The sequence below is a fragment of the Pantherophis guttatus genome, chromosome 3 (genome assembly GCF_059756535.1).
Source record: "Pantherophis guttatus breed Tessera chromosome 3, ASM5975653v1, whole genome shotgun sequence".
NCBI classification, from domain to species: domain Eukaryota; kingdom Metazoa; phylum Chordata; class Lepidosauria; order Squamata; family Colubridae; genus Pantherophis; species Pantherophis guttatus.
This window is the reverse complement of record NC_142065.1, coordinates 41868157-41894984: the sequence shown is the minus strand read 5'-3', so window position 1 is coordinate 41894984 and position 26828 is coordinate 41868157. Positions and strand designations below refer to the sequence as shown.

Below are 26828 nucleotides of genomic sequence, written 5' to 3'. Positions count from 1 at the left end.
CTATTTTCTACCAAAAATACAGACTTCATTTTCATTGTGGTACAACACAACAGTTGTAACCATGATATATTTCTCTTTATCAGCTTCTTCTCTCTCTTAAATATAATATTTTTTTTTGTGGGCACAGAGAAGACTGCAAGCTTATTTACAACCTTCAGGAACTGTTAAACCACACTTATATTGGGAGCTAGAGTAATGTCATTCTGATTTAAAAGTATGCCATGCTGAAGTTCATACAATTTGTGAAGAAGCAGGCACAGGTTTGTACAATGATTTGTACAGGTTTGATAAAAGATCAAGAGCTTCTCTGTAATGTTCATATTACTAGGATTAAGTCACCTAAAACACCGAATAGCATTAAATGAGGGCATGTATTACTGATAAATATATTTCATATAAAATGTTTTGAGTTTTATCGAATTCATTGCTAGAAGATGACTAGGATTGAACAAGATAGATTTATCAAAATTTATCAGCTGTAATAACTAAATGGTGCCTCTACCTACAAAATGCTATTGAATATCATTTACTGCTTTCACGTAAAATCTACAAATTTCTTGGAACAATGTAATTATCTATATTGGAAGTAAGAAATCAAACTAGATAGATTTTTGATCAAATCTGGCAAAGTTATGATTGTGATGTATCTTGGAGTAGAGTAAATGATTTAATCAAATAGATGACATCAGTTAAAAAAGTCTTCAGCAAGAATTGAATATTTTGTGGCACATAATTCATTTAATCCAGAATGGATACATCAGGTACAGCAGTGGCACAAGACACAGTACTGTAAATGATATACAAGTTTCAACATAAGCACTACAGTTTCAAAAAAAGACAACAAGAAACTAAGGATCCTTTAGAAAGTTTTGTCAAATGAATCTATCTGCAGTTTTGTACAGTATGTTTGTCTTGGGTATGATGTTTTGTAGTAAGCAAAGCCCATTTAGAGTATGAAAATAGAAAATAATACAATTGAGATAAAATTCTGGTAACAACAGAAAAACCTCTAATGCAAACATCATTGCATTGTAATGTCTCACTGGTTTATCAAAAATATACCATCGCACACATTCTGTAGTGTATTTTATTGGTCTACGGAGCTGCTGGAATTCCAGCCATGGTTGCAACAGTAATTTAGGAAGAGATATTATACAGATTATAATCTTTCACCTGCATTTCTATATAATGTAATGTGATCAGCACTGGTCTTTAAAAAAAAGAAAAAGCAATTCCTTGCCAAATTAGCATTAAATCTAACTCTGCTTCTTGAACTTTACATTTCACAATGTAAACACAATGGATGCTTCAATTTCACTGTCAATTCTCTGGACATGAAGATAAAGTTGTTCCCTTTTTGATTTAGCAATCTTCATTTCTGAAATTGGAGGGACTGTTTAAACATTTGACACCTCATGGACTTTAATGACTTTATTGATACACTCTGGCACCTTGATAGTATTCATTCATAGCATTGCATTCAAATATTCCTGAGGATCAAGTACAGACCGCTAGTTCTTATTTAAACAAATGTCAGATTTAAGGGTTAACGTTACTGAGCATCTTGGCTTCAATCATCATCTGATTTCAGAGGAAAAGAAACAACCCTCAACCAGCAATCATGTATGTATGATGGGATCTCACATTTCACTGTAAATGCTTTTATTACTTTCAAAGTGATTGCTGAACTAGAGTAGCAGTGATTAAAAAAAAATTAGACACTAGAAATAACTTGTAGTGGGCTGCATGGGCAGGATTCAACATTTCCAAGCCATACAATTACATATAGCATGATCCTAATCACATTTAATCTAAAAGAAACTCCATAGTGTTCAATGAATCTTAAATAGACATATAGAGGATTATAGTCTTAATTAGCCAGTATAGAAGTTTCTGAGTTTTGACGTGGCATTTATATATGGTTATTGCTATTGAAAACCTGGTTACAGAGTAACAGTTTGATTTGATGTGCCTGACTTGTGAGATGGACATGAACAGTAATTTAATTATGAACTAATTCAAAGCGGTTACCCAGGAGAAGCAAACCAATCACCATTTCAACACATTTAAAAACATAGTTTAAAAAAGCCTTCCTCTAGAAAAAATTCTGACCATGTAAGGAATATTAATCAGAATGTTAAAGTTTTTTTCTTTTATTGCTTTTTGCAATTAATTTTTATTTTGGGCGGGGGAAGCAATTCTAACAGTTATTTCCCTTAACTGTGGCAATATTAAATTCAGCATTCTTATGTTCCAAACAGACATTTATATAACCAGTTTGTAATTGTGAAGAGAAAAATGGAATTTGGTTGGTAAAATTGAAACACAAGATAGAATGATATTCTTTAATGAAAAAAGCCAAGTCTGCTTTACTATATTAGATCAACTTTGAATTGGTTACAAAAAAGAAAAAATTGTCAGTGACAGTAACATGAACCAAATAAAGAATTAGGCTTAAAGCCTTTGGTCAGAGTAACATTTTGTCTATCTACTTCTCAATTGGTGATAAAATATCTGCAAAAATAATTAATATAATATCTTATTTCTTGAAAACATGATGCATTTCACATTCCCTAAATTGTAAAGTATGTGGGGCAATCATTTTCATGGTGAAAAAAGCTTAGATCCATTAAAATCTAATTACTGTTATGCACGTCATTATTCAATATGAGATTCGCCCTTACAAGTACTTGCAGTATATCCTTTATTTCTTGTCATCAGTCTTTAAGGATAGATATAAATGAGATCATCTCCTTTTCTTCTTAGAAGAAAGGAGTGCTATCAGCATACCAAGGGAAATTGCAATGTATATTTGTCCCAATACAACTGAAGGAAAATTTTATATTATGTCCACTGATACTAGCAAAATTATGTTAGTATGTGGGAACTACAAGTAGTCTTTATGACTATTTATTTAGTGACAGTTTGGAGTTGTGATGGCACTGAAAGAAAGTGACTCATGACCCATCCTTGAAGTTACAATTTTTGCACCATCCCCACAATCATGATTTGAGCACTTGGCAAGCAGTTTGCATTTATAACTGGTTGCAGCATCTGCTGTTACATGATTGTGATTTGTGATCTTCCCAACCAACTTCTGACCAGCAAAGTCAATGGGGGGGAAGCCGGATTTGTTTAACAACCATGTTATTCACTTAACGACTGGGGGGAAAAGTTGCACAAATAGGTCCCGTCACCTGATGATTTGCTTAACTATCAGATTGCTTAATGACCAACATTCCAATCCCAATTGTAGTTTTAAGTGAAGCATATATCTTGTGGATGTATGGCAGAAGAGCAAAATACCATATATACTAAGTAATGAAATGTAAAATTTCTACCTCTAGAATTTCATAGACAAAAATTAAATATAGTTATACTTATGTATTCTGTATTCTATACGTCTGTATAGTTATACTTCTGTACTGAAATCAGTTTCAAAAGCAATGATTTTTGGGAGATAGAGCATGACAAGTCATAAATTATATTATGTCAAATAAGACAAATGCTTTAGAAACACTTGACATATTAACAAAAAAGGTTTTCCATTCCCAGATGGAGGTGGGCAATATATATTGACACTAGTTGGGTGAGGTGATGGAAAATAAGAAACCACATTCACTATGATTAGATATGAAGGCTACATAATAGTCTTGTTCTCAAGATATCCAATCCAATATCTCCTATTCCAGGCAATTCATTCTTCTGCATGCACAGACAACATATGACCTGAGGTTTTTGAGACAGCTGGCTGACAGCTATGCTTTATGTTATTTCAAATCCCAAAGGAGACTGAAGTTTACCACTTCCCTCCCCACTTCCCACCCCCCACCCAATTTTTTCTTGCTGTCATTACTTTGAAAAAGGATTGGCATAACCATGCAGCATTTGGAATGCATAATTATGATAATGCCCAAACATATTTTTTCTCTGTCCATGTAGTTGAGGAGTATGTGAACACTAAAATGAAGTGGCTACAAGGGCCAGTTTTTGTGGGCCTCTTCTAGAAATTAGTCTTGATCATGAATATAAGAAAGGGCAATTTCAGTAAGTATAATGAATGTCATGGATATTAGTGAACCAGATCTGTTTGGGGCTAAATCCAATCCTCATTGGCTTAATTGCCTGGATACTTTTGAGTTAGCATGAGATGCTCATTGTGATTCAGTCACAGGAAAGTATCAGGGAATCAAAGTTTTCCTCTAGTCACCAAGTTTTAGAAAAAAATGTTATCTTGTCTGATAAAGGGACCTGCTATGTCTAAATAGTGGGCAACTCTTTTTCACAAAAAGAAACTGGCATTTATGAGAATGCAATAGAATTTAAAATTCTGCTGAGGCCAGTCTGTTCTCAACAAACTAACTACACATGGGATTCCAATCTGGTTTAGATTTCTGAATTTTCTAAAGATTCCAAACTTTTCGTAGCAGGAACACATTCTTAGAACTTTAGGATTTTGAAACTGATTTTGAGCTTGCCCAGGTGGACAAAATGCCAATTTGGCAATTAAACTAGATATCACTGAATTCTGATGCAATAAAATTTTTTGAAACTAAGAACATCAATAGTCAAAGGATCAGATCAAATGAGTACTGTTTTAAATAGCTGCATGTGGGGAGTTTCATTAAAAATATTTCCAATGCTAATAGAGAAAGATATATGCAGTGGTGGGATTCAGCCAGTTCGCACCACTTTGGGAGAACCGGTTGTTAACTTTCTAAGCATTTTGGCAAACTGGTTGTTGGAAGAAATAATAATAACCAGAGAACCGGTTGTTAAATTACTTGAATCCCACCACTGGATATATGTCTTTCTAGGCATTGACTAGCCTTGCAGCTGCTTAGCTTCAGGCTTAAAATATGTTCTAGATGTATGAAAGTGACAGGGCTTCTATTTTCTTTGCATATAATCATCTTTGTTAGAATTCAGTACCAGTCTACTACACTATGTTATCTATATAGCACTAGTACTAGTACTTATATACCACTCCACAGTCCTTTGCAGCACTCTCTCATTACTTTACAAATGTCAGCATATTGCTCCCAAAAATCTGGGTCCTCATTTTACCAACGTCAGAAGGAAGGAAGGCTTGATCAACCTTGAGCTGGTCAAGATCGAACTCCTGGCAGTAGGCAGAATTAGCCTCAATATTGCATTCTAATAACTGAACCACCACATCATCTGGTATGAATCATGGTACGATACATATCAACACATGTGATTGCTGGATAATAATGTTCTGTTGGGTAGACATGTAAGCTATCCTTTGGCTTGTTTTAACAGGATTGTTAAACAAGCCATGGTAGCTTAGTTTACCCATCACTATGACATAAACCATGTTTAAAACTATTTGCATATCATTGTTATGCCAGAGGCAGCAAATATATGCCTACTGCTGTATTGTGTGTAGCTTCCCGCTATACTTTTGGGGGAAATAATTGAAATTTGGAAAGTATGTTGTAATGGAAGGCAGTTTAAAGGATCAAACTTTTCCTATAGAAAGGTAGATTATACTGTGAGTAGATTGAAACTCAATAGAGCAAAACCCAATTTTTACATAATTCGCTATTTCAAACAGATAGTCTTATTTCTGCTAATGGGGTGAAATGAATTGGATATAGGGCAAAACTAAGATTTCTACAGCTATCCTTTGCATAGGAACAAAAATCAACACAGTATGTTAAAGAGAATGGAGGAATATACTTCAGATTGCCTAGGTAGGAACTGATTAAGGTATAATGTAACCTAAATGAAGCTAAATGAAGCAAAGGAAAGCTTCAATAAGGCATTTCTGTAAATTGCATGATCATTTTCTTTAGATTATGTACTAGTATCAGAAAAGAAAGACTAGCAGCTTAGCCTATCTGGCAAGTAATTCAATCAGCATTAACATCACCAGTGAAATTATGAAAACAAGGCAACAGTTCTTTACCCAGTAACCTTTCCCCCCATCAAAGTGTATGAGATGGGTGGTAGTTACTAAGTAAGAGTTCAATATATAGATATGAAGTGGACAACTCCGAAATTAAAAAAAAAATCAGTTCATAATTTCACAAGCTAAACCAGAAATATCTCCAGGAATAGTTAAAGCAAAAATGTCCAGATGGTGTATGTAATCCTGTGATCTCACAATTTTTTTTTTTGCATCAGACATATGTAAAGGGGCCCAGTTTAGATGGTATAGTCATAATTGCCATCCTGACTTCTTTCAACCACTGCAGATAGCCCTGGGGTTAACCCAGGCACTGACATTTTGGATGGCAAATTAAGGCCTCCTTCAGATTACTAGAATAATGAGTTTTTCAATATATTGGGGACATACAGCATGTCCAACTTTATTTTTTAAATTACAAGATGCAGTGTTAAGCAACAGATTATCAAAATTTCCTGTTTAGCATAATGCATGGATCCAGCTATTTGTATAAGCCAATGGATAGAATTTAGAGTTGCCTTAGTTGAATCCTTCAGCTGATAAGACCTCTTATGGTGCAATGTGCAGGAATGCCTCATTTTAACAACTCAAAATGGAAACGTTTACAAAGGTGGGATTTTTTTAATAAGCTCTTTGAAATTCAGTTTTCAAAGAGCTGGTCACATCCTGTTCAAAACTTTGGTTCCAGACTCAGTTTAAGATGTATTAACATGTGAATTCTACCATTTAGTGGTTTCCAATAATTGCTCATCTGATACCTTTAATTTTAATGTGAAAAAAGCAGCCCAAAACAAAACCCATACAGAAGATAACTTTTTCAGCAAAGTTTTTTTCTCCCCTTTTGGTCTGAACAATGCTTGAATCAGCAAAGTCTGTCTTCCTTTTGCAACACAAATTCTAGCTCAAAATGTCTTGGGCTATATACTTTGTGAAGATATATGAAAATGAAGCAAGGTATCAAAAGACAGCATGTTGTGGACATCAGATATGTCAAAGCTTAAACAAATCTAAGATGGTTAATAAATTGCACAATTTAGTAAGAAAAGAAGAGTACAGTGTGTGTACAGTGAAGCAGTGTGTGTCTTCTTGGCATAAATGTGGCCACGCAGGTTTGCTTCCAGAGAAAGACATTAGGAGAATATCGGTATAAAGCTTTAGATGGTTATACCTCACAGTCCTAAACTTTCTAAACAGTGTAACAACAGTTAACAATTGGTGAACTATTCTGAAACATAGATATTTTTAAACCATCTATTAACAGTATTTTATAAATTGATTAGAAATGAAATTCTAATATAAAGTAGGCCCCCCCAAATCTAAAAGCAACATCTCCTCATTGAAAAGAAATGATACTTTATCTAGGGAAAGTAAAATATTATATTGCTGTATCCATTAAGCCAATGCAACCCAGAGAGTTTCATTAAGAGCCACAGGACTGCAAAAGTTTTGGCTCTTAAAATAGTCCTAACAAAGGACACATCCACTGACTATTGGCTATTATATACAATGGGAGACACTTCCATTACTATTAAAGAAACACATATAAAACATAAAAGAAAGCATGGGCATAGATTACATTTCAGTTATGAACATCTGCAGCAGCTGCTTCAAATGATTTTGCCCTCTGAAACTTGCTTGAATAATTTTTTTAAAAAATTAAATTTTCCCGAGGCCATTTTCTGGACTTTAAAAATACAGAACTAGTTAATCTAATCACATTCTCTACCAATCTGTGATAACCAAAGTAATACTTTGAAAAGCAAAGAATTGTGGTGAACTATGAAAGCCTGTTCTTTTGTTCCACAAATATGATTTTTTTCACAGACAATAATTAGCAGACAAATACACTGTTTGCAACTGCAATTTTTGTTGAATTAAAGGCAATTACAGAATTGTGTTAAGAAAAAGTGCCATCTAAAATGAATGTTTCATTAGTGCTTGTGTGTGTGTGTGGCTGCATGCAGGCATCTGTTTTGCTACTGCGCACTAAAGGCTGAAGCCTGCAAAGACACACTCATGCAGAAAGGGATGGACAGTAGGTAGAACCGTTGAATCCACAGGCATTACTTAAAGCATGTTGTTGACCATGCAAACAGTAAGTCTTTGCAGGATTGAGCCCAGAAACAGGAATGTGTGCTCAGATCTTTCATAGTTGGAAAATGCCAGTTTTGTGGTTCTCTTATTCGTTCTTACACACGCATGCACACATGCACAAAAGAATGAAAATTAAATTTGTGTGACAGGATGCATTCTTTTTTTTTAAAATGTTTGGGTATAAAACAAAATAAAGAAGTCATTTTGGTTAATAAAAGATCCTGCTGCATGAAGACAGAAAAAAAAAATCACAAAATCCATTTTGGTCACCTTTTTCAGTCATTTCCTCATGAATAAATATTATCCATTAAAAACCTTTAAAAAGGTGTTGAGATACACAGTGTTATAATTCTACTTCTTTACTGACCTTCTTGTAGTTATGACAGGACATATATATCACTATCCAAAACTATTCTACGCCTCATGTCTTAGAACAAGGCTTCAACTTGTCAAAGAGAGATCCTTTGGCCACTCTGTTCTTACATGCACACACACACGCATACACCCATACATACAAACACAGCTTCCTGATTCTTCTGAGCTCGCTCTGCAGCATGAATGTGAGTTTGAAGGAAGCTGCCTCCTTCGGCTCTCATCCTCAGTTCTTAGATGTTGGTCAGGTTGGTCCATTGTCCATCCAGCCATTCATCTAGGCACAATTTGCAGCAAAGAAGGAACATGGAAGTTGGGGAGAAAGGGAGAAAGATTGGCCTTCCAATCTACTGCCATCATGTTTGACCAAGCCAGTCTTACAAAGCTGAAACCTTGACAATGTTGCTGCTAGCCATGATTGTGTTCATTGAATGGCTGGGGTTGGAGGAGGAAGGCCTGTTTTCACCTTCTGGTACCAGGGCCGGTGGTGTTGGGATGCTGATGATTGCTGTGGTTATTTGAGGAGCTTTGCAGTTCGGTCTCAGACCATCATCTGATTTCATGTTTAGACTGGAGCGACTATAAGATAAAAAGACATTTTCCATTCATTTTAAAGGAATAGAAGGTAAGAACAGAGCTGCTGCAAACTTTGTATATGTTTGAACTCCCAATTTTAGGACTCTTCCCCATGTATCTATTATCCTTGGGCTATGAGCATGCAAGAACCACACTCTAGCAACATCTGTATGACAGAGACCGACAAATGGATGTGGGTAATACTACTCAATTTCCCATGACGGACAGTCAGTGATACATCCTTGCACCTTGCAAACCTTAATATTCCCAACCAGAGAAGGGTCATTACTTTAGCCTGATGTAGTGCACTACTTTCAGCACTCCTAGCTGGAAGATACAAAAAGATATCATAACATTTACAAGTATGTCCTTGTGATTCAGGACAAGTAGAACATTTTCTTTTGTACTGCCAGTTTTATACAGCACCTTGAAATGCCTTAATTGCCCCACTTCTGATTAGTAAAACAAGCATACAATGATCACCAGTTCTTATTTTCTGATATTAACTCTGAAATAACATACAAGATTGCCAGGTTCTGTGAGGTGACATACAAAATTAGATTAAGAATACTTAAGATGTAATTGACAGACAGTTGTTCCATCTCTTGCAATCGTGTCCCAATGTAGAAACACTCTTTTTAATTTCTCTGTGCCATAGTGGTCACTAAATATTTGTCTGGAACTTGCTTTCTTCCTTCCTGTTGTAATAGGTATGCCTTCATATCCAAGCATCACTTGGTGCTGGCTCACATATTCCTAATTAGAAAATATTCTCCAAAAAACAAACAAAAAAAAGCCTTCCTACAATCAAAGAAAAACACCTACTCATTGCAGTTCCAAGCCTTCTTCAACTATTATGATTAGCTAACTCTATCAGTGCATATTTCTGAAGGCTTACTGTACTTTGCTTAAAAGAGAAAATTTGACATTATCGCCTTGCAGTCTATAAATACTATTATCTGTACATACATATGTGAAATAAAAGAATTCATAAAGCATTATTTATGCCTGACTTGATGTTCCTAAGTAACGTTTATAAATGTAGCTCTAATTAAATTTTATGGGAGTGGTATGTTATCTAAAAGGGGTAGATTTAAGTTTCTATGGAAAGAGATGATTTTAAGCAGGATTCTCGCTAGCCAGAACATAATATAAATTCCAGCTATAAGAGAACTGTAATTCACATTGAATTAATGTGGGTAATTGCATATATTGTTCAGGATGAGGAGAAAATCAGAATACCGTTGAGGTAAATAATGACGTAGTGATCCAGGAGATGTCAGAAAGCATCATTCATGAAATGCTGGAAGACTGTGAAAGCATTAGTCAACCCAAAGAGCATGACTGTATTATTTGAAATGCTCATACTGAATGGGAAACACCATCTTTCATTCATCTCTTTTACTAATGTACACTACATTATTGTTGTGGCCCGCCAGCGGCCTGTGTGGATCGTGGCTGATCCCGACAACAAGGAGGCTGGTGTGGTGTCATGCCAGCAGCCTGCGCTCGCGTGGGACAGTGAAGAGGCCAAAGAGGATGTGATGCCAGAGGCAGAAACTCAGCCAGGGCCTTCAGAACCTCCAGAGGCTCCTTCCAGTGGAGAGAGCGAAGTGGAGGAGCGTCTCCTCAATGCTCAGGCACGCAGGGCTGCCAAAAGGCAGGAGTGGCTACTCAGGAGGAGGAGGTCTACTCGAGAGTAGGGCTTGAGGATAATTGGCCAGCCCCTTAGCCTATTTAAGTCGCACGCAGCTAGTGCTTTCTTGCTAGAAACAACGTCTCATTACTACAGAGCATCTTGGAGAGCGAGCGACTTCTCATATCTGGTTTTCTGGGCTGGTTGCCAACCTTTGTCGGACTTTGTTCTTAATAACTTTGATAAGGACCCTTTACACAGGAAGCCTGCATTCTTTGAGAGGGGTTTGTTTGGAATTAAACAGTGTTTGCTGTTTTTATACTATAAAAATACTTTTTATAACACCAATAAACCAGGCAGGTGGTTAGCATATCTGTTAAGGAAAAAGCAAAAATCAAGGACAATAGAGAAAATAAGATATAAGGGTAAGGAGGTTTATGAGCAACAACTGATTAAAAAATCTTTCCTAGAGTTTTATTCGAGGCTGTATACTGGTGATAAAATCAAAGATATAGATATAGATAGATATTTGCAGAAGGAAAATATTTATACAATCTCAAATGAACAGAGGGATAGTTTAAATCAAATGATAACTTCCGAGGAAATTGTGTTAACAATTAAGCAATTGAAAGTGGGTAAGGCTCCTGGGACGGACGGTCTGACAGCTATTTACTATAAAACTTTACAGGAGGAAATGGTGGAACCATTGAAAGAATTATTTAATAATATACAACAGGGAGGAGAGGTGCCTCCAACTTGGAAGACAGCATTTATCTCGTTGATCCCAAAAGAAGGGCAAGACGAAACAGACCCTAAAAATTATAGGCCGAACTCATTATTGAACACAGACTATAAGATTTTTTCTAAAATTTTAGCAAATAGACTAATGACAGTTATGCAGCAAATGATTAACCATGATCAAACTGGATTTATAAATGGCAGACAAATGAAGAGTAATGTAAGGCAAATTGTTAACTTATTAGAGTATCTGGGAAGGAACAACCAGGTCCCCGCAGTGTTAGTGTTTTTGGATGCTGAAAAAGCCTTTGACAGATTGAATTGGCAATTTTTATTAAAATTAATAGAAAGGATGCAATTTGGAGAACAATTTGTACAATCTATTAAGGCAATATATCAAAAACAATCAGCACAAATAATAGTTAATGGTGGCTTAACAGATTCTTTTAATATAGAGAAAGGAACAAGGCAAGGTTGTCCCCTGTCTCCATTATTGTTTGTGTTGACGCTGGAAGTTCTACTAAATAAAATACGTGAGATGGATACAGTAAAGGGAATTAAAATTAGACAGCATGAGTATAAGTTACGAGCATTTGCGGATGACCTGGTTGTTACCTTAACCCAACTGGCACAATCGATTACAGCCTTGATGGACATAACCTGCTTATATGGACAAGTATCTGGTTTTAAAATAAATGCAGCAAAAACGAAAATAATATGGTGAGAAGCCAGAAAGAAGAGATAGAAAGGTTAACAGGATTTGAGGTAGTTAAGAAGGTTAAATACTTGGGGGTTTATATTATGACTGCAAATATGAAATTATATCAGCACAATTATGAACCACTATGGCATAAAATACAAAAGGAGATGGAAAATTGGAAAAAACTACAATTGTCTTTGCTGGGAAGGATAGCCGCTGTAAAAATTGCTTAACGCATTGTAAGCCACCCTGAGTCTCCAGAGAAGGGCGGCATATAAATCAAATAAAAAAAAATAAAAAATAAAAAAAATGAATATTTTACCAAAATTCCTATTTCTTTTTCAAATGATACCTATACTTAAAAAAGATGAAAATTTGAAGGAATGGTAGAAGGGCATAAATAAGTTTGTGTGGGCAGGGAAGAAACCTCGAGTTAAACAAAAGATAATGCAAGATATTCGAGAAAGAGGTGGTCTTAAAGTGCCCAACTTAAGATTGTACTATGAAGCTGCTGCCCTCTCAGCAATTACAGACTGGATAAATTTAACGGAGGAGAAGATAATGAATATTGAAGGATATGGTTTGGTCTACAGCTGGCATGCTTATTTAGTCTATGACAAGAAAGTGGATAAGGCTTTTAAAAGTCATATTTTAAGAAATTCCCTATTGCGTGTCTGGAAAAAGTATAAATATAAATTAAGTGACAAGTTACCAATATGGACAGTACCCAGACACGCGATAGAGAATATAAACTTAGAGCAAAAGCAAGATAAGATTACATATAAGGAACTTCTTTATAAGGAAGGAGTTAGATTACAATTAAAATCAATGGAGCAATTAAAAGAAGAAGGAATTATTAGGACATGGTTTCAGTATGGACAGCTGCAGGCCAGATGGAGAGAAGATCAAAAAATTGGTATTTTGCAGCAGGATGAGAATTTGATAAAGCAAACAAGAGATAAAGGTCAAATGCATATAAAAAGGTTATATAGTGCATTAGTGGAAATAGATTCAGAAACAGAGTTAGTTAAGGACTGTATGATAAAATGGACACAAAACGTAGGTGAACCAATAATGATGGAAACATGGGAAAAGATATGGGTTAGAAATGTAAGATTTACACAAGCACAAAATTTAAGGGAGAATTTTTATAAAATGTTTTATAGATGGCATTTAGACCCCAAAAAATTACCCTGTATGTATTCAAACTTACAACCTAAGTGTTGGCGATGTGAGTGTAAAGATGCTACATATTTTCATATATGGTGGACATGTAAAAAAATTAAGGCTTTTTGGATAAAAATATGGTGGATTATTCAAAACATTTTAAAGAAAAAAATCAAATTTACGCCGCAGTTTTTTCTGTTGGGAATAGTCATGGATTGTAATGTAATAGAGACTAAGTTGGTTTTGAATTTAATAACGGCTGCCAGGTTACTGGTGGCACAGTACTGGAAGAAGGAAGATCCACCCACCATTGAGGAATGGATATTAAAAGTTGTGCACTTGGCAGAAATGGTGAAAATTTCATCATATCTTAAAGACCATTCAAATGAAAGATACATATTGGAATGGAGAAGATGGATCGATTATATACAGAAGAAGTATCCGAATAAGAAGATTCATATAGCATATGAATGAAGTAATCTTAAGTAATTTATGTTTGTTTTTTGAATTATAAGGAGTTAAGGATCAAGGGAGAATATGAAATGTAATAATTTGTTAGTATATTTTAGCTTTTGATTTGTGAATGCTATACCCTGTGCTTGTTCTGGGAAGTCTAGGGAAGGGGTGGGGGAGAAGGAGGGGAAGGGGGGGGTGGGAAAGGGAGGGGGGTTGAGGGGGGAAGGGTGGGGGGATGAAAATGTTTGTACTTTCTATAAAACTTTTCAATAAAAAAAACCAGTGTTTGTGAAGCTTGGTGTGTGTCACATTCTCTGGGAATTCGAAGCTGGGGCAGAACAATTATATGCTTTTCTAAGGGTCCATCTTGATAAACACCAAGCCTTTCAGAACCATTCCAGAAGTTGTGAAATGAGTGACAAAAGATAAGGTTATGCATGGTAATCTGGTTCAATTGCCAGCAATCATTTCAGAGCCTAAGGTTTCCCAATTTTTTATTTTTATGAATGTTCAGTATAGGAGCTGTTGCAGGAGAGGATGAGGATTGAATTAAAAAAATATCAGTGAAGATTGCCAATTCAAGTCCTAAGAGGGTGTTGAGTTGCCCAACTGGGATCTTGATCCCAGGCACCAGATCAACAGGGCATCCATATGATCACTGAAGTGATAACTGATCATCTTCTGCTTCACTGAATATGTCTGCGAGTGCCTCTCAGTCTCATTTGGCAGCTAAAATGCCAGTTCTCTGGTAGTTCCCCAGAGCTCCAGGATCTTTGAAAAATTATGCTCAGTGGTTCCGAGATCATGTCTGCTAGCTCTTTCAGAACCCTGGGATGTAATCCATCTGGTCTGGCAATTTGAACTTGTCTAGAATGGATAAGTATTCTCTGGACTATTTTGACTTGTATTCCTATTCTGTCTTCTACAATACTACTTTTGATATGTTAAACTATTTTTTCCTTTTGTATAAAGACAGAGGCAAAGAATGAATTAAGCAGTTCCACTTTTTCCCACTACCTGTCACCTCCTTGCCATCTTGTCCCATTAGTGAACTGATCATTTCCTTGACATTTTTTTCATGTTGAAAGAAACTTTTAAAATTATTTTTGGTATTTGTTGTTAGTTCATTCTGTACCTTAGTTTCCTGACTTCATTTCTGCAGATTTAGTTATGTGTTCCACTTTCCATTTTTTCCATTTTAATTATTAAGTGTCAACATAGATGATTGAAGCTCTTTTGTGTTATTATGTGTGTTTTTTAAAACTTTTTTTAACTATAACATGCTTATTGTTTTATACCTTTTTTCTGTAAGCTGCCTAAGTATCATTTTATGATATAGGTAGCCATATAAATTTGATAAATAAATGGAGGAGCATATTTTCATTAAGATCTCAATTTGATCACTACCATCCCCATCCATTAATACTGAGACTTTGCAGACACATTCAGTGAAGCAGAAGATGATCTGTTACCACTTCATTGATCATATGAATGCAGGTCAGGACTGGGGAAAAAAAATCTTGAAATCTTGAAAGTCAGTTTTGACAGAAAAGAAAAGGCAGATTTCTCCATCCTTAAGTTCATATGAACTTGATTTCAGAAAAGTAGCTGCTTAATTCTTGCTTCTAAATGGTTCTTCCATGTACATGAGTGAAACAATTTGTATTTTTTTTTCTTCTGATACTAATGATAGATTAGTGCCCTATCAAGGATCTTTACCCAAGAAGGAAGTGACAGCTCAGTAGTATTTAAAAAGAGAACAGAAGCTGAAGTTTCAGTTCCACTTACCAATATGCAAGGGATGAAGTTATATTTGCTTTTAAGCTGATTTTAAAAAAATAAACTGAGAGAAGAAAAACGCAACTCATTTGAAACATTGGTATGTTTTTCTTTTGCTACTGAAAACTTTTTAAGTTAGGAAAGAAAAAATGAATTAGAACTACATAAACTATTGTCAAGTCAATAACACATTGTTTTTAACTGAACCATAGCCTAACCAGCGAAATTAGTTACTTTCTTTTGTTTGCATTTCAAACAAAATTAATCCAATTTTGCTGCATTCTTTGAAATAGCACCTTGGAATTTTTTTGTTTTGTCTTCCAGCTATATATAACAAAGTCTATATTAGATCTCACATATTTTATATTATATTTTTTATATTAAAGACAAATTGCAGATTTGGTTTTTGAAAGCTGTGCTTCTCTCTGCCTTCATTTTGGGCAAATGTACAAATTTTATAGCAAATTTTGTTTTTTTGCTATGCACAGTAACTTGCCATCTAATTCATAAAAGCCCATACAACAGATCAATACACTCTGCAGAAGGTTAGGTCCTGACATCTGAGTGTCATATGTTAGTTATTTAAAAGTTTACTGGATGATGCTTGTCATTGCATAAGGCAGCTTTTCCCCAATTCGATACACTCCAGTAATATTAGGCTGGCATTTTTGAGAATTCCTATAAAAATAATAGGATATACCATGAGTATAAGAGGATATACCATGGATAATGGATATACCATGAGTTGCAATTCCAAAATATCTCAAGGTGGTGGTTATTTAAGATCTTACTTTTGGTTTCTTAATCCTTGCATTAATAGCCATGACTGTATAAAACTAGACTAGACTAGACTAGACTAGACTAGACTAGACTAGACTAGACTAGAATCCTTTATTGGCCAAGTGTTATTGGACACATGAGGAATTTATCTTTGGTGCATATGCTCTTGGTGTACATAAAAAGTCAAGATACATTCATCAAGAATCATAAGGTACAACACTTAATGATAGTCATAGGGTACAAATAAGCAATCAAATCAATATAATCATAAGGATACAAGCAACAAAGTTACAGTCATGCAGTCATAAGTGGGAGGAGATGGGTGATAGGAACGATGAGAAGACTAATAGTAATATATAACAAAATATATGTCAGAGTTCCATCATCCAGCTAAATGTGGAATTAGAAAATGCAGATTTAAATTTTAGAATTAGCCAAATACTTTCAAATACTCTCCTGGAAAATTATCTTGAATGCAAACTCAGCATAGTACCTAAAACCATTTTTCCATGTTTGGGCTGGATGCCTATGTGCTAGTCCCCTTACATCAATGAACCAACCCTCTTCTCCACTGTACCTTGTTGTGAGTGAGGGTTGTTCACTGCATTGGATATGTATAGTGCTGAGCTCCTGCATGCTCCGTAGTCGGGTTGCTGGCACATTGGAATTGGGGAGGTGCGTTGTCTTCTTACTACGTCGAGAACAGCAGGAGGTAGTCAAGCCCTGTTGACTTGAAAGGGAAGGGCTTCGGGTTGATGGGTAATTCTGCATTGAGCTCTCCAAGCAGTTTTGCTCAAACATCTGCTCATCAATGAACTCATGGTTCTGTCAGAGAGAACATCAACATATATCAGTAATCAGAGTTAGACTTTCAAACACTTTTATGTGTTCTCCATGGGAATCGTGACAGCATTTCCTTTCTTTAAAATGCATCTGGCTGTCATGTTGAAAAATAATTTGCTTATGGTAATATAGTTCAGTTATATCCAATTCCATAGTCTGAACATTTGTTTTGCTGTTGAATATCAGGAGGAAATATCCTGACAGCTAAATGTGGAAGTACTTGCATAACTGATTGGTGTGATTCAGTAAATAAACATTTCCTAAATTAAGAAATAGTTCCTATTTTTATTAGGGAATAAATTTAAGTATCCTAACCTGATATTGTATATTTGTTTCCAGATATTAATGTATTTTAAAAGAAAACCCGACATTCAAATATGTGGATGCCAAATGCCGATGCCATATTTCTGAACTGTTATAAATCAACTCCAATATAATTGATATAGTTGAACGGCGGAGTCCTTGGTGCTCTCTAAGCTTGGTTGCTTGCAGGCATTTCATTACCTGACCAGGTAACATCACCAGTTTGCTCCCTGTTTATATACAGTACCTTGCCCTGTCAGTATAGATCAGGATGTGTTTTTTTCCCCATGGTGGTTTCAATACTCATTGGTGGTTTCAATACAATACTAATCATTAAAGTATTGTTTTTGCCTAGTTTTTGTCTGATTTTACCTGGGTATTGGTTGCCGGAGGGGATCTGTTCTTGTCTTTTTGTTTCCTTCTTAGCTTTTCATTGTCTCTTTTGAATAGTGTGTAAATTTGGTTTACCTCTGTGTGTTTATTAATGGCTGGTTTGTCTAAATGCCAAGCTACCATAGTGTTTTTGGATGTAGCTTAGATGCTCACAGTTTACTAGTTGAAACTATGTTGAATCTGTCCATATGTTCTACAATGAAGGAGTTTTCATCATGTTTTCTGAGTGCTAGTTGGTGTTCATAGCTCTTCTGTCTGTCTTACCTAGTGTTTGTAATAGTCCTTATAATGTGTGTTGATTCCTGTTTTTTCTTCTTGGGCTACTGGGTCTTGGTTGACTTAAGATGTTTTGGAAGGGTCTAGTTGGTTTGTGTGCTATAATGATGCCATGTGGTTGTAAGTCTGCTGGTTGTTGGTTGTTTCTGAGATGTTTTTGATGTATGGCAATGTTACTCTTTTCATAATGTGTTGGTTGTTGTGTGGCAATAGGTTGCGTGGTCAGGCAGTTTTTGATAAAGTTGTATGGAAAACTGAACAGTTAGTTTCTTTTTTTTCTGGTATCCTGGGTTGCTGCAATGTGTTTGTATGAATAATGCTTTTACACAACTGCACCTGTGGGAGATTGAGTTGTTACTTTGGTAATGGAACATTAAGTTAGTGTGGGTTGCTTTTTTGATAGACATAGTTTATTCAGTTAGGATTACTGCGTTGACCAGCTACAATGCCAATATCAGTTCAGAAAGCTAAGATGATTTAATTCAGTTTGACAGTTTTTATCAATTAAAGCATTCAGTTCAATGTGATGTTTGATTTGAATTTTTGATTTTGACTTGAGAAGTAACTTTGATTTGTTGATAGCAATCAAATAATCTTATTGAATATTTGAACTTAAGCTTCATTGGGCCAATTCAATTTTGTACCCTTATATATTTTCTGTAGGCTTAAACTAAATTTTTTTGATGCCTGCAGCAAGTTGTTTTTCCATGGAAAATAGTACATATATAGTCCAGAATATTTGTAAGATATAACTACACAATCAAAGATTGTCATTATTTGAAGCAAAAAATAAAGTTCATTATTTAAGCTGTCTTTTAATAGATAGGTAGGTTGTGGTAATTAAAAATACTAATTGTATATTATGATAAAAACAGCTGATTATCAATCTGTGCTTTTGACCATCTTTTTGAATGGAACATCATTATGCATCTCAAGTCTCTGAGACAAATCTAAGTAGTCTATAAATAGGGGCATACCCAAGAACATGTTCTCCTAGATATACTCATGCAAATAATTTCAATTCATGTTTTGAGAGTAACATCAGAAGGTATTCTCCAAGGGAATTCTTGTTCACAAGGTTTGAAATGAAAAGCATTTAATTCAACTTTGCTGGGTGACCTATTAAAGTGGGGGTAGTCTTTTAGCTATATATAATTGCTATATATTGCCTATTTGAACATTCAGAAACAGACCATTGGATATATTTGAATAAAACTCTGGAATGAAATTTTATTAACAAAGTGGTTACTAGTAGTGCAGAACACATAAAGAATTGTTTGTTTTTGAGATTTGTTTACAAGAATTCCAAAGTAATAAACCAGCTGTCAATTTTCATTTAAGAAAATTCAGATGTCTTCAACTTTGAGTCAAACAAGGCATGGTTGTGATTAACATGGCAAATAAGTGGAAATAAAGTAGTATTTTATCTTTTCTTAGATAAGATAACTTAGATAATAATTTGCAATGGAGCAATCATTTATAATGATTAATGAAGCCATTTTAGTTGAATAGTGTAGAACTATTCACAGAAAATTTATATTTTCTACTGGGATGCAATGAGTGGAAAAGCTTTAATCTAGCATTCTGGAGACCATCCTCATCTCCATCGTTGTCGTCGTCATCATCATCGTCATCAGGAAGGACTTGATAATTGGACAAAAATGCAAAAATCCAGTCTAAACAGCTGGCTGACCACTATAATAAAATGTCTATGCTGTCCAACCTTCAATGACTCTGGGCAGCTCCCAACAATCAAATAAATTGTTGCAGATGTCTTTTACAGATGTTGTAAGTATATTGTCTGTGACTTCATCCTAAAATGAAATGCCCTCATACACTGAGGAAGAGCCTGTAATACAGTGGACTAAACACTGTTATTAACATCTGCTGCTTGCAATTACTGCAAGTTCAAATCTCACCAGGCTCAAGGTTGACTCAGCCTTCCATCCTTTCAAAGGTAGGTGAAATGAGGACCCAGATTGTGGGGGCAATAAACTGACTTTGTATAAATATACAAAAGTATGAAGGCTATTGCTTAATGCATTGTAAGCCACCCTGAGTCTCCGGAGAAGGGCGGCATATAAATTAAAGCAAAAACAAAAAAACAAAAACTGAGGACATTTTCAACAGGCTACAACAATTCTCAACTATGTTTTACATAAATCCAGAACATGAAAGTAGAAATCTTGGATAAGAATTTTTATAGTTTGCAATCTAAAAAAATAATAATAGGTAGATCAGGAATGCATAATATAGGTATTCAGCAAATAGGTGAGAAATGAATGGAACTTTATTTATGATAAGAGTTAAAAGGAAAAACAAACATCTTAGCATATTCAAAGCTGCCACATCCACATCAAATAATTAAACATTCACATTTAGCATATTTGAGCTTTTAAAAATAGATAAAGCAATTGCTGTCCCTCATTCAATAGTCTTAACAGTGCTCAAAGCCAACAGATAATAAAAAAGCTCCAACATGCACCATCTGTTAAAAACATGATCATCACAAGGAAGGAAGCAACACTTGAGACATGGCACAGAGATGGCAGTAAACAGATTGAATTAAGAAAGAAATACCTTGTAGGTGGAAGTTCGTACAGATAACAGGGGATCATCCACAAGATAGGACAATCCCTAGAGGACAACATGTCAACAAAAGATAAAAACACCATTGATTGTCCATTCCAGCATTCCAAAATCCAATCCCAGCATTGTGCCTAGCATCTCACACGTTTGAATGGGCAATGAGGCCTTTCCTCAAGCTTATTTTAGATTGAACTGTCATCGCACTGGTAGCAGAAGCCTCCCAAATAGCCAGGAAAAAAGAAAATTATTGTATAAGCCACTAATGGAGGCTCTCTCAAATGGAAATGCCTAGGCAACATGAACCATAGAGCTGATTGATAAAAACTGAGGTTGCTTCCAGACCTATATTGGACAGTGTCTGCCTTATTCAAGGAAAATTTCAGTGCAAGTAATTTCATGATTTAATTATAATCAACCCATGCTTTCCCATTTATAAATTAGAGGCTTTTTAATAGAAAAACATTAAGCAAGGAGGATATTGAGAAATTATTCTGCCGCATAGCTCCCAGCGACTGGTAAGATCCCACAGAGTTGTCTCCTCCAGGTCCTGTCAGTTAAACAATGCTGGTTGGCGGGCCCGCGGGGGAGGGCCTTCTCTGTGGCAGCCCCAGCTCTCTGGAACCAGTTACCTCCTGAGGTCCGGACCATCCCTGCCCTATTGGCCTTCCAAAAAGCGGTGAAGACCTGGCTTTTCTGGCAGGCCTGGGGCCGTTGATCTCGCTCTTGTGATCTGGCGAGATCCAGCCATGAAAGGCGTGAATGAGTTTTTAATGTTTTTAATGTTTTTAATTTTTAAATGTTTTTTATAATGATTTTTTAAAATGTATTGTGAGCCGCCCTGAGTCTTCGGAGGGGCGTGGCATATAAATTGAATTAATTAAATTAAATTAAATTAAATTGAATTAATTAAATTAAATTAAATTCTTCAAAATACTGTAGTGTTATATTCCCAGTCAATAAGTACAAACAACTTAAACCTTTGACAAAACCTATTTTTATTTACTATTATGGTATAATTTTGTTCGTTATCTGAGTATTAGTTACAAATTATTACATACTGTACTGCTTTTATTAAATATGCTTCTAAAGTGCAGCTGCATACATAAAATTTGTTTTATGATTTCCAAATGTTTAGATGAACAAATTAAAGGTTGAAATTAACTGCTTTCTCCTCCCTTAACTTTTTTTCTCCTGTAACAAGAAAAAGTTTTACCAGTTCTACTCCTACCAATTTTCTTTTTTTTACTTGGAGCAGAAAGGCTTTACATTGCAATGTAATTTTTTAATAAACCTTCTTTAACAAGCTACTTTCCCCTCCCTCCACACCTTTCCCCCACCCTTCGGCCTGAATGCTGGAAAATAAAGGGATGAGGGAAATTTGTAATTTAGGAATTTTATTGCTGTCCTTTGACTTGGTCAGTTAATTGTTTCTTTCACAAACTGGAGCTTTCTTTATTGTGTCAGTCTTCTTTCTGAGCCAGCACCACCAGGATCATTGCCCATCTGCCATGATTCTCTCCCTGGGTCTCCTCAGTTGCTCTGAAAGCTTTTTCTCCAGGGCACTTGCAGGGATGATCTCTTTCCTCAACTCCAATTCTCTTTCTGATTTCTTCTATTCTTTGGATGTTCTAAAAGTCCTCAGCTTCTTCTCCAGAAACTAAACCTGTTCCATATTAAGCCATATTCTTTGAGAAGCAACATCAGCAGCAGTAATAAATGGCTCTAATTGTGATAAATCTTAGTAATAGCAATTCAAACACCCAGAGCTGCAACCAAGATTAAGGAAAGCTCCTTAAACTCTCCTGTATTCTGCCTTAAAATGCCCATTCTTGCCACCTTGCACCTTCATGATCTTCAGGTGTAGATGCAGCATTGGACATTTAACTGAAAGTTATCGGTACCAGTCATTCCCTGAGTTTTTTTCCTGAGTAATTCTCAGTAATTATATTTGGGCAACTAGAGTCCTAGCTGCTCTTAAAGAGTTGGGCATCTTCTCACAGAGAAGAAAACAACATTATGACAATTCTTTAACAGCTGTAAACAGAAAACTGTGCAATTGGGTCAAGTGAGAAAATTTATCCCTGGGGAAAGATAAATAATACATTAGGGATTCTGCTTCTTCCTCTATTATGTGAAGTATTTATCCTATTTCCAACTGCAAAGCTATTTTGTGTCCTATTGTAAAAGCTTTTTAGTCCTAAAGCAAGGATTTTTCCTTCTTTATAAGCAACTCCAATGTTACAAACCCTTCCAAAATAAATAATAAATAATCTTTCTGAATAAAGTAGTAAGTCTGCAATCCTCTTTATGGAGAGCAGATCAAAGAATTAAGACTGCACAAAGACTTTGAATGGGGTATGTAGCAGAGCAATAACTTGACTAATACTTCCCTCTCCCCACTCAGCTACTGTGTGACTGTGTGAATGTATATGCATAGCAAACACTTCTGAAAAGGGAACTGGCTGTATGCATGTACATATTATAATCGGGGTGGGCTGCTGGGGGTTCGTAGCGGTTCAGGGGAACCTCTAGCTAAGATTCTGTGCAGTTTGGAGAACCCACCAAAAAACACTCCTGGATGGCCCCACCCCGCCCTTCCCCCCTCCCAGGAGCCTCCACGCAGCCTGTTTTGGATGCAGGTAAGTGCAGGGCACATGCAGAGGCTTCGGGAGGGCAAAAAACAGGCCTACCAGAAGTTTGGAAAGGCCAGAAATGGGCCGAGAGGGCCTTCAGAGCCTGGGGAGGCTGTTTTTGCCCTCCTGGAGGCTTGAGGAAAGCCTCTGGAGCCCAGGGAGGGCAAAAACGCCCCCCCCGCCATGGTGCAGGAGTCCGACTAGGCCACACCTACCATGGCCACACCCACCCAGTAACTGGGCAGAGAACCCCTTGCTAAAATTTTTGAAGCCCACCCCTGCATATAATGCAGGCAAATGGAGCAAGTCTTAAAAGTAACAACACTGAGCCTTCTGGAGAACAAGGTTGCTTTCATGTTTCAAGAGAGGGTGTTTTATAAAGTGCCCCTTTTGAATAGTTCACACTGCCCTATTCACCAGTGTGTCTTAGCTGAATCTAACTCTGGCTTTGATAAGAGAAAGAACATCACCATTTTGATGCTTTGTTCTGACTCTATTCACTCTATATATTTGGCAGTTCTGGAAAAACTGAGATAAGATGGACTAAATATTGGCCTGGGGATAAGCAAAGCTAGTATCATGAAGCCAAGGAGAAAATTGGAATTCTCTGGCTATTCTAATGAGGCTACAATTAACTAATGGAGAAAAGCACTTAAACTTTTGAGGAATTGTCAGTAACGGCCAAAGGCTTGCAAATTATAAACTGGGAAGGAATGGACCTCGTTTTCCAGGTCTGCTTTCAATGGTTGGGAGCAGAAAACTCTGGAAAATATTAATTTGGAACAGATTACTGTAGATCAATGTTTTTCAACATCTTTAATAGGAGCGGCCTCTGATTCCCAGAATTTTTCTGCAACCATTCTAGGGAATTCTGGTGATTGAAGTCCACACATTTTAAAATTGCCACAGTTAAGAAAACATCACTCTAGATTAACAGTGGGAGTGTGTGTGGAAAAGGGACTCAGAGATAGGAAAGCTGGGAAAAGACCAATTATAAGATAAAAGGTCTAGTGTGATTACTAGATGGAACAATTGGAACTGTGATTTCAAAGACCTTTGCCTGGAAGCACCTAAGAAAATAGAAGCTGCATATTCATATAGAAAAAGTTGAATATTTCAGTACAATATTATTTGTTTGCTTATTTTTTAAATTGATAGCAAATCCTTTCCAACATTGTTTTACTTAATTAATTGAATTTAGAGATGATTCATCACATCTCGGATGTTTTAACACAAAGCTTAAACAATAGACAATACCAAAAGCATTATTTCTGATTTAAGGAAAGGTGAATTGCCCCTTGAAACCTGTTAGCAATGCTTATGTATAGGTCATTCTTCATTCCACTAGCAATTGTGGGACACTGCAAAATAACTCTTTAGTGGCTCTAGAATTCATTGTCTACAATAAGACAATGTGTTAGTGTGATGTTTTTTTAGTCAGTTAAGTATGATGGAAAGGCATGCATGTTCAGCACAAATGCTGAATGAACTATTTTGATGAATGCACTGAAAAACACACTGAACATGCTATAATGTCAGTCCTTGAATGACAACCTATCTGTTCAAAATGATAGATGGTTAGGTCAACAGTAACACACCCTTTCCAATAACTTAACAGCTATTTATTACTGATTGAGATTGCAGTGAGCCTGATTCTAATTCCATGCTGATGAAGCACTACATGTATTTTCATTACTATTTCTGGTAGATAGAGATTTCAGCTGATTGGTGAATAATTTATTCTTATTCATTCAGATTGCATATACTTTGCTCATTAATTATTTCTTTAAACAGCCAATCTCCAAAGTTTTAGAAATGTATTTGACTATTCCCCGTTAATTATGCTGAAAATAATTCAACAACTAATTATTTGAATCATTGTTATTCATTGAATAGATTATTCTGACAATATAGCTAGCTTCTGAAAAATATATAATACATATTGAAGGGAGCTGGAATGATATTGTGCCCCACAATCCATCCAAACACAGTATTCATAATGTTTAGTTGGGGAGAGTACCTTGTTCTTACTCTTCCCCTGTTTATTCTGTAATTCTGTAATGGGATTACATTAGGTGTGTGTATTTGTGTGTACACAGTATGTATGTGTGTGTATTCCATTTTTCAACCAGAGCAGGTATCAAGATATACCATTTAATGTTCACAACAGCAGTATGATTTAACTAAAAACACATAGTCAGATTCATGGCTAAGAAAAACTTTGAATTCAGGTCTCATTGTGGCTCACCATTTATTTAAGTTATAAATAATGTAATTTAAAACATAAATATGCATTTCATATAATTTGGAAAACCCCAGTTTAATAAGCTATAATATTTTAAGCAGTTCATGTAATTAATAATCTATTTTCTCACATATTTTTCTAAATCCTGCAAGGCAACACATTATCATCATCATCATCATCATTATCATCAGGGATTGAGATATACTAATAACCTTGAAAAATAATTTGTAGGTTTTGTTTGGAATATTTTAGGAATAGGATAAACCATGTCCGTACCTCTGTGCTCAAAGGAAAATAATTACATTCTTTGTCAGAATGTACTCCTTTGTTATGGTTCAATCAGAATCAGGATGCAGGTTTTATTACCTGCTATTTAACACAAATTTGTAGGTTTGAAAATGCAAAAATACTTTTGTGTATAACATAAATTCAATCTGAAGAACAGACTTATGAATTTCCCTTACTATTGATGTATCTTTCCTAAATTATAAAACAATTACATGATTATATATATATATATATATATATATATATATATATATATATATATGTGTGTGTGTGTGTGTGTGTGTGTGTGTGTGTGTGTGTGTGTGTAAAGAAAGAAGCAGACATTCTGTGAGCTCTGGAACTTAAAATTTTAAAATAATTGAAAGGTTTTATTCTATTAAGCTTTTGTCAGTAGAATAATTTTTTTTAATTATTTAAAAATTTTAAATTCCAGAGCTCGAAGAATGTCTCCTTCATTCTTTACTAATATACCTGGAACTCGTATTTTTACAATAGTTTGATACACACACACACACACACACACACACACACACACACATATATATATAGGTCTTTGGTTATTCGGGTTTTCTCCCGCGTAAAATTGGAAGTGTCTTGGCGATGTTTCGACAAAGTCTCATTCGTCATCTTCAGGCTGGTGTCAACCTGAAGATGATGAATGAGACTTCGTCGAAATGTCGCCAAGACACTTTTAATTTTACGTGGGGGAAAACCCGAATAACCAAAGACCTAAATACAAACAACCGCAAAAACCTCAGAAAACAAATATATATACACACACATACATGTCTTCTTAAGTTTTAAGAATTTTAAATATTTTAACGGGAAAACACCCAAGATTTTAAAAATAGCTGTAGCAATTGTAGGGACATACACTTTCCTTCTTATGCCTAGAAGAAGAATACAGTAGATAAACTATATTTGCTAGCTGTACGTATTCACTAACGTTAGGTGAATACATGCCTTCTGAATTTTTCTGTTAGCTCTCATTGTGGAGATAGTATTCAAGACATGTTTGCAATATTTAT

At 35.5% G+C, this 26828-nt stretch overlaps 1 protein-coding gene across 2 annotated transcripts in view; it reads right to left on the bottom strand.

Annotated features, from left to right (window-relative positions):
* Positions 1-716: 716 nt before the first annotated feature.
* The window catches only part of KCND3 (potassium voltage-gated channel subfamily D member 3), a 344280-nt gene continuing 318168 nt past the window's right edge, over positions 717-26828 (bottom strand). Inside the window, exons 6-8 of one of the 2 annotated variants that reach the window (XM_034414303.3) lie at positions 20626-20682; positions 16808-17055; positions 717-8977 (exon numbers count right to left, since the gene is read on the bottom strand). In XM_034414303.3, the coding sequence (XP_034270194.1) occupies positions 8776-8977; positions 16808-17055; positions 20626-20682 (507 nt within the window). In that variant the 3' untranslated portion in view covers positions 717-8775. The remainder of the gene's footprint in view (positions 8978-16807; positions 17056-20625; positions 20683-26828) is intronic. The other variant, XM_087889379.1, reaches the window with a different exon arrangement.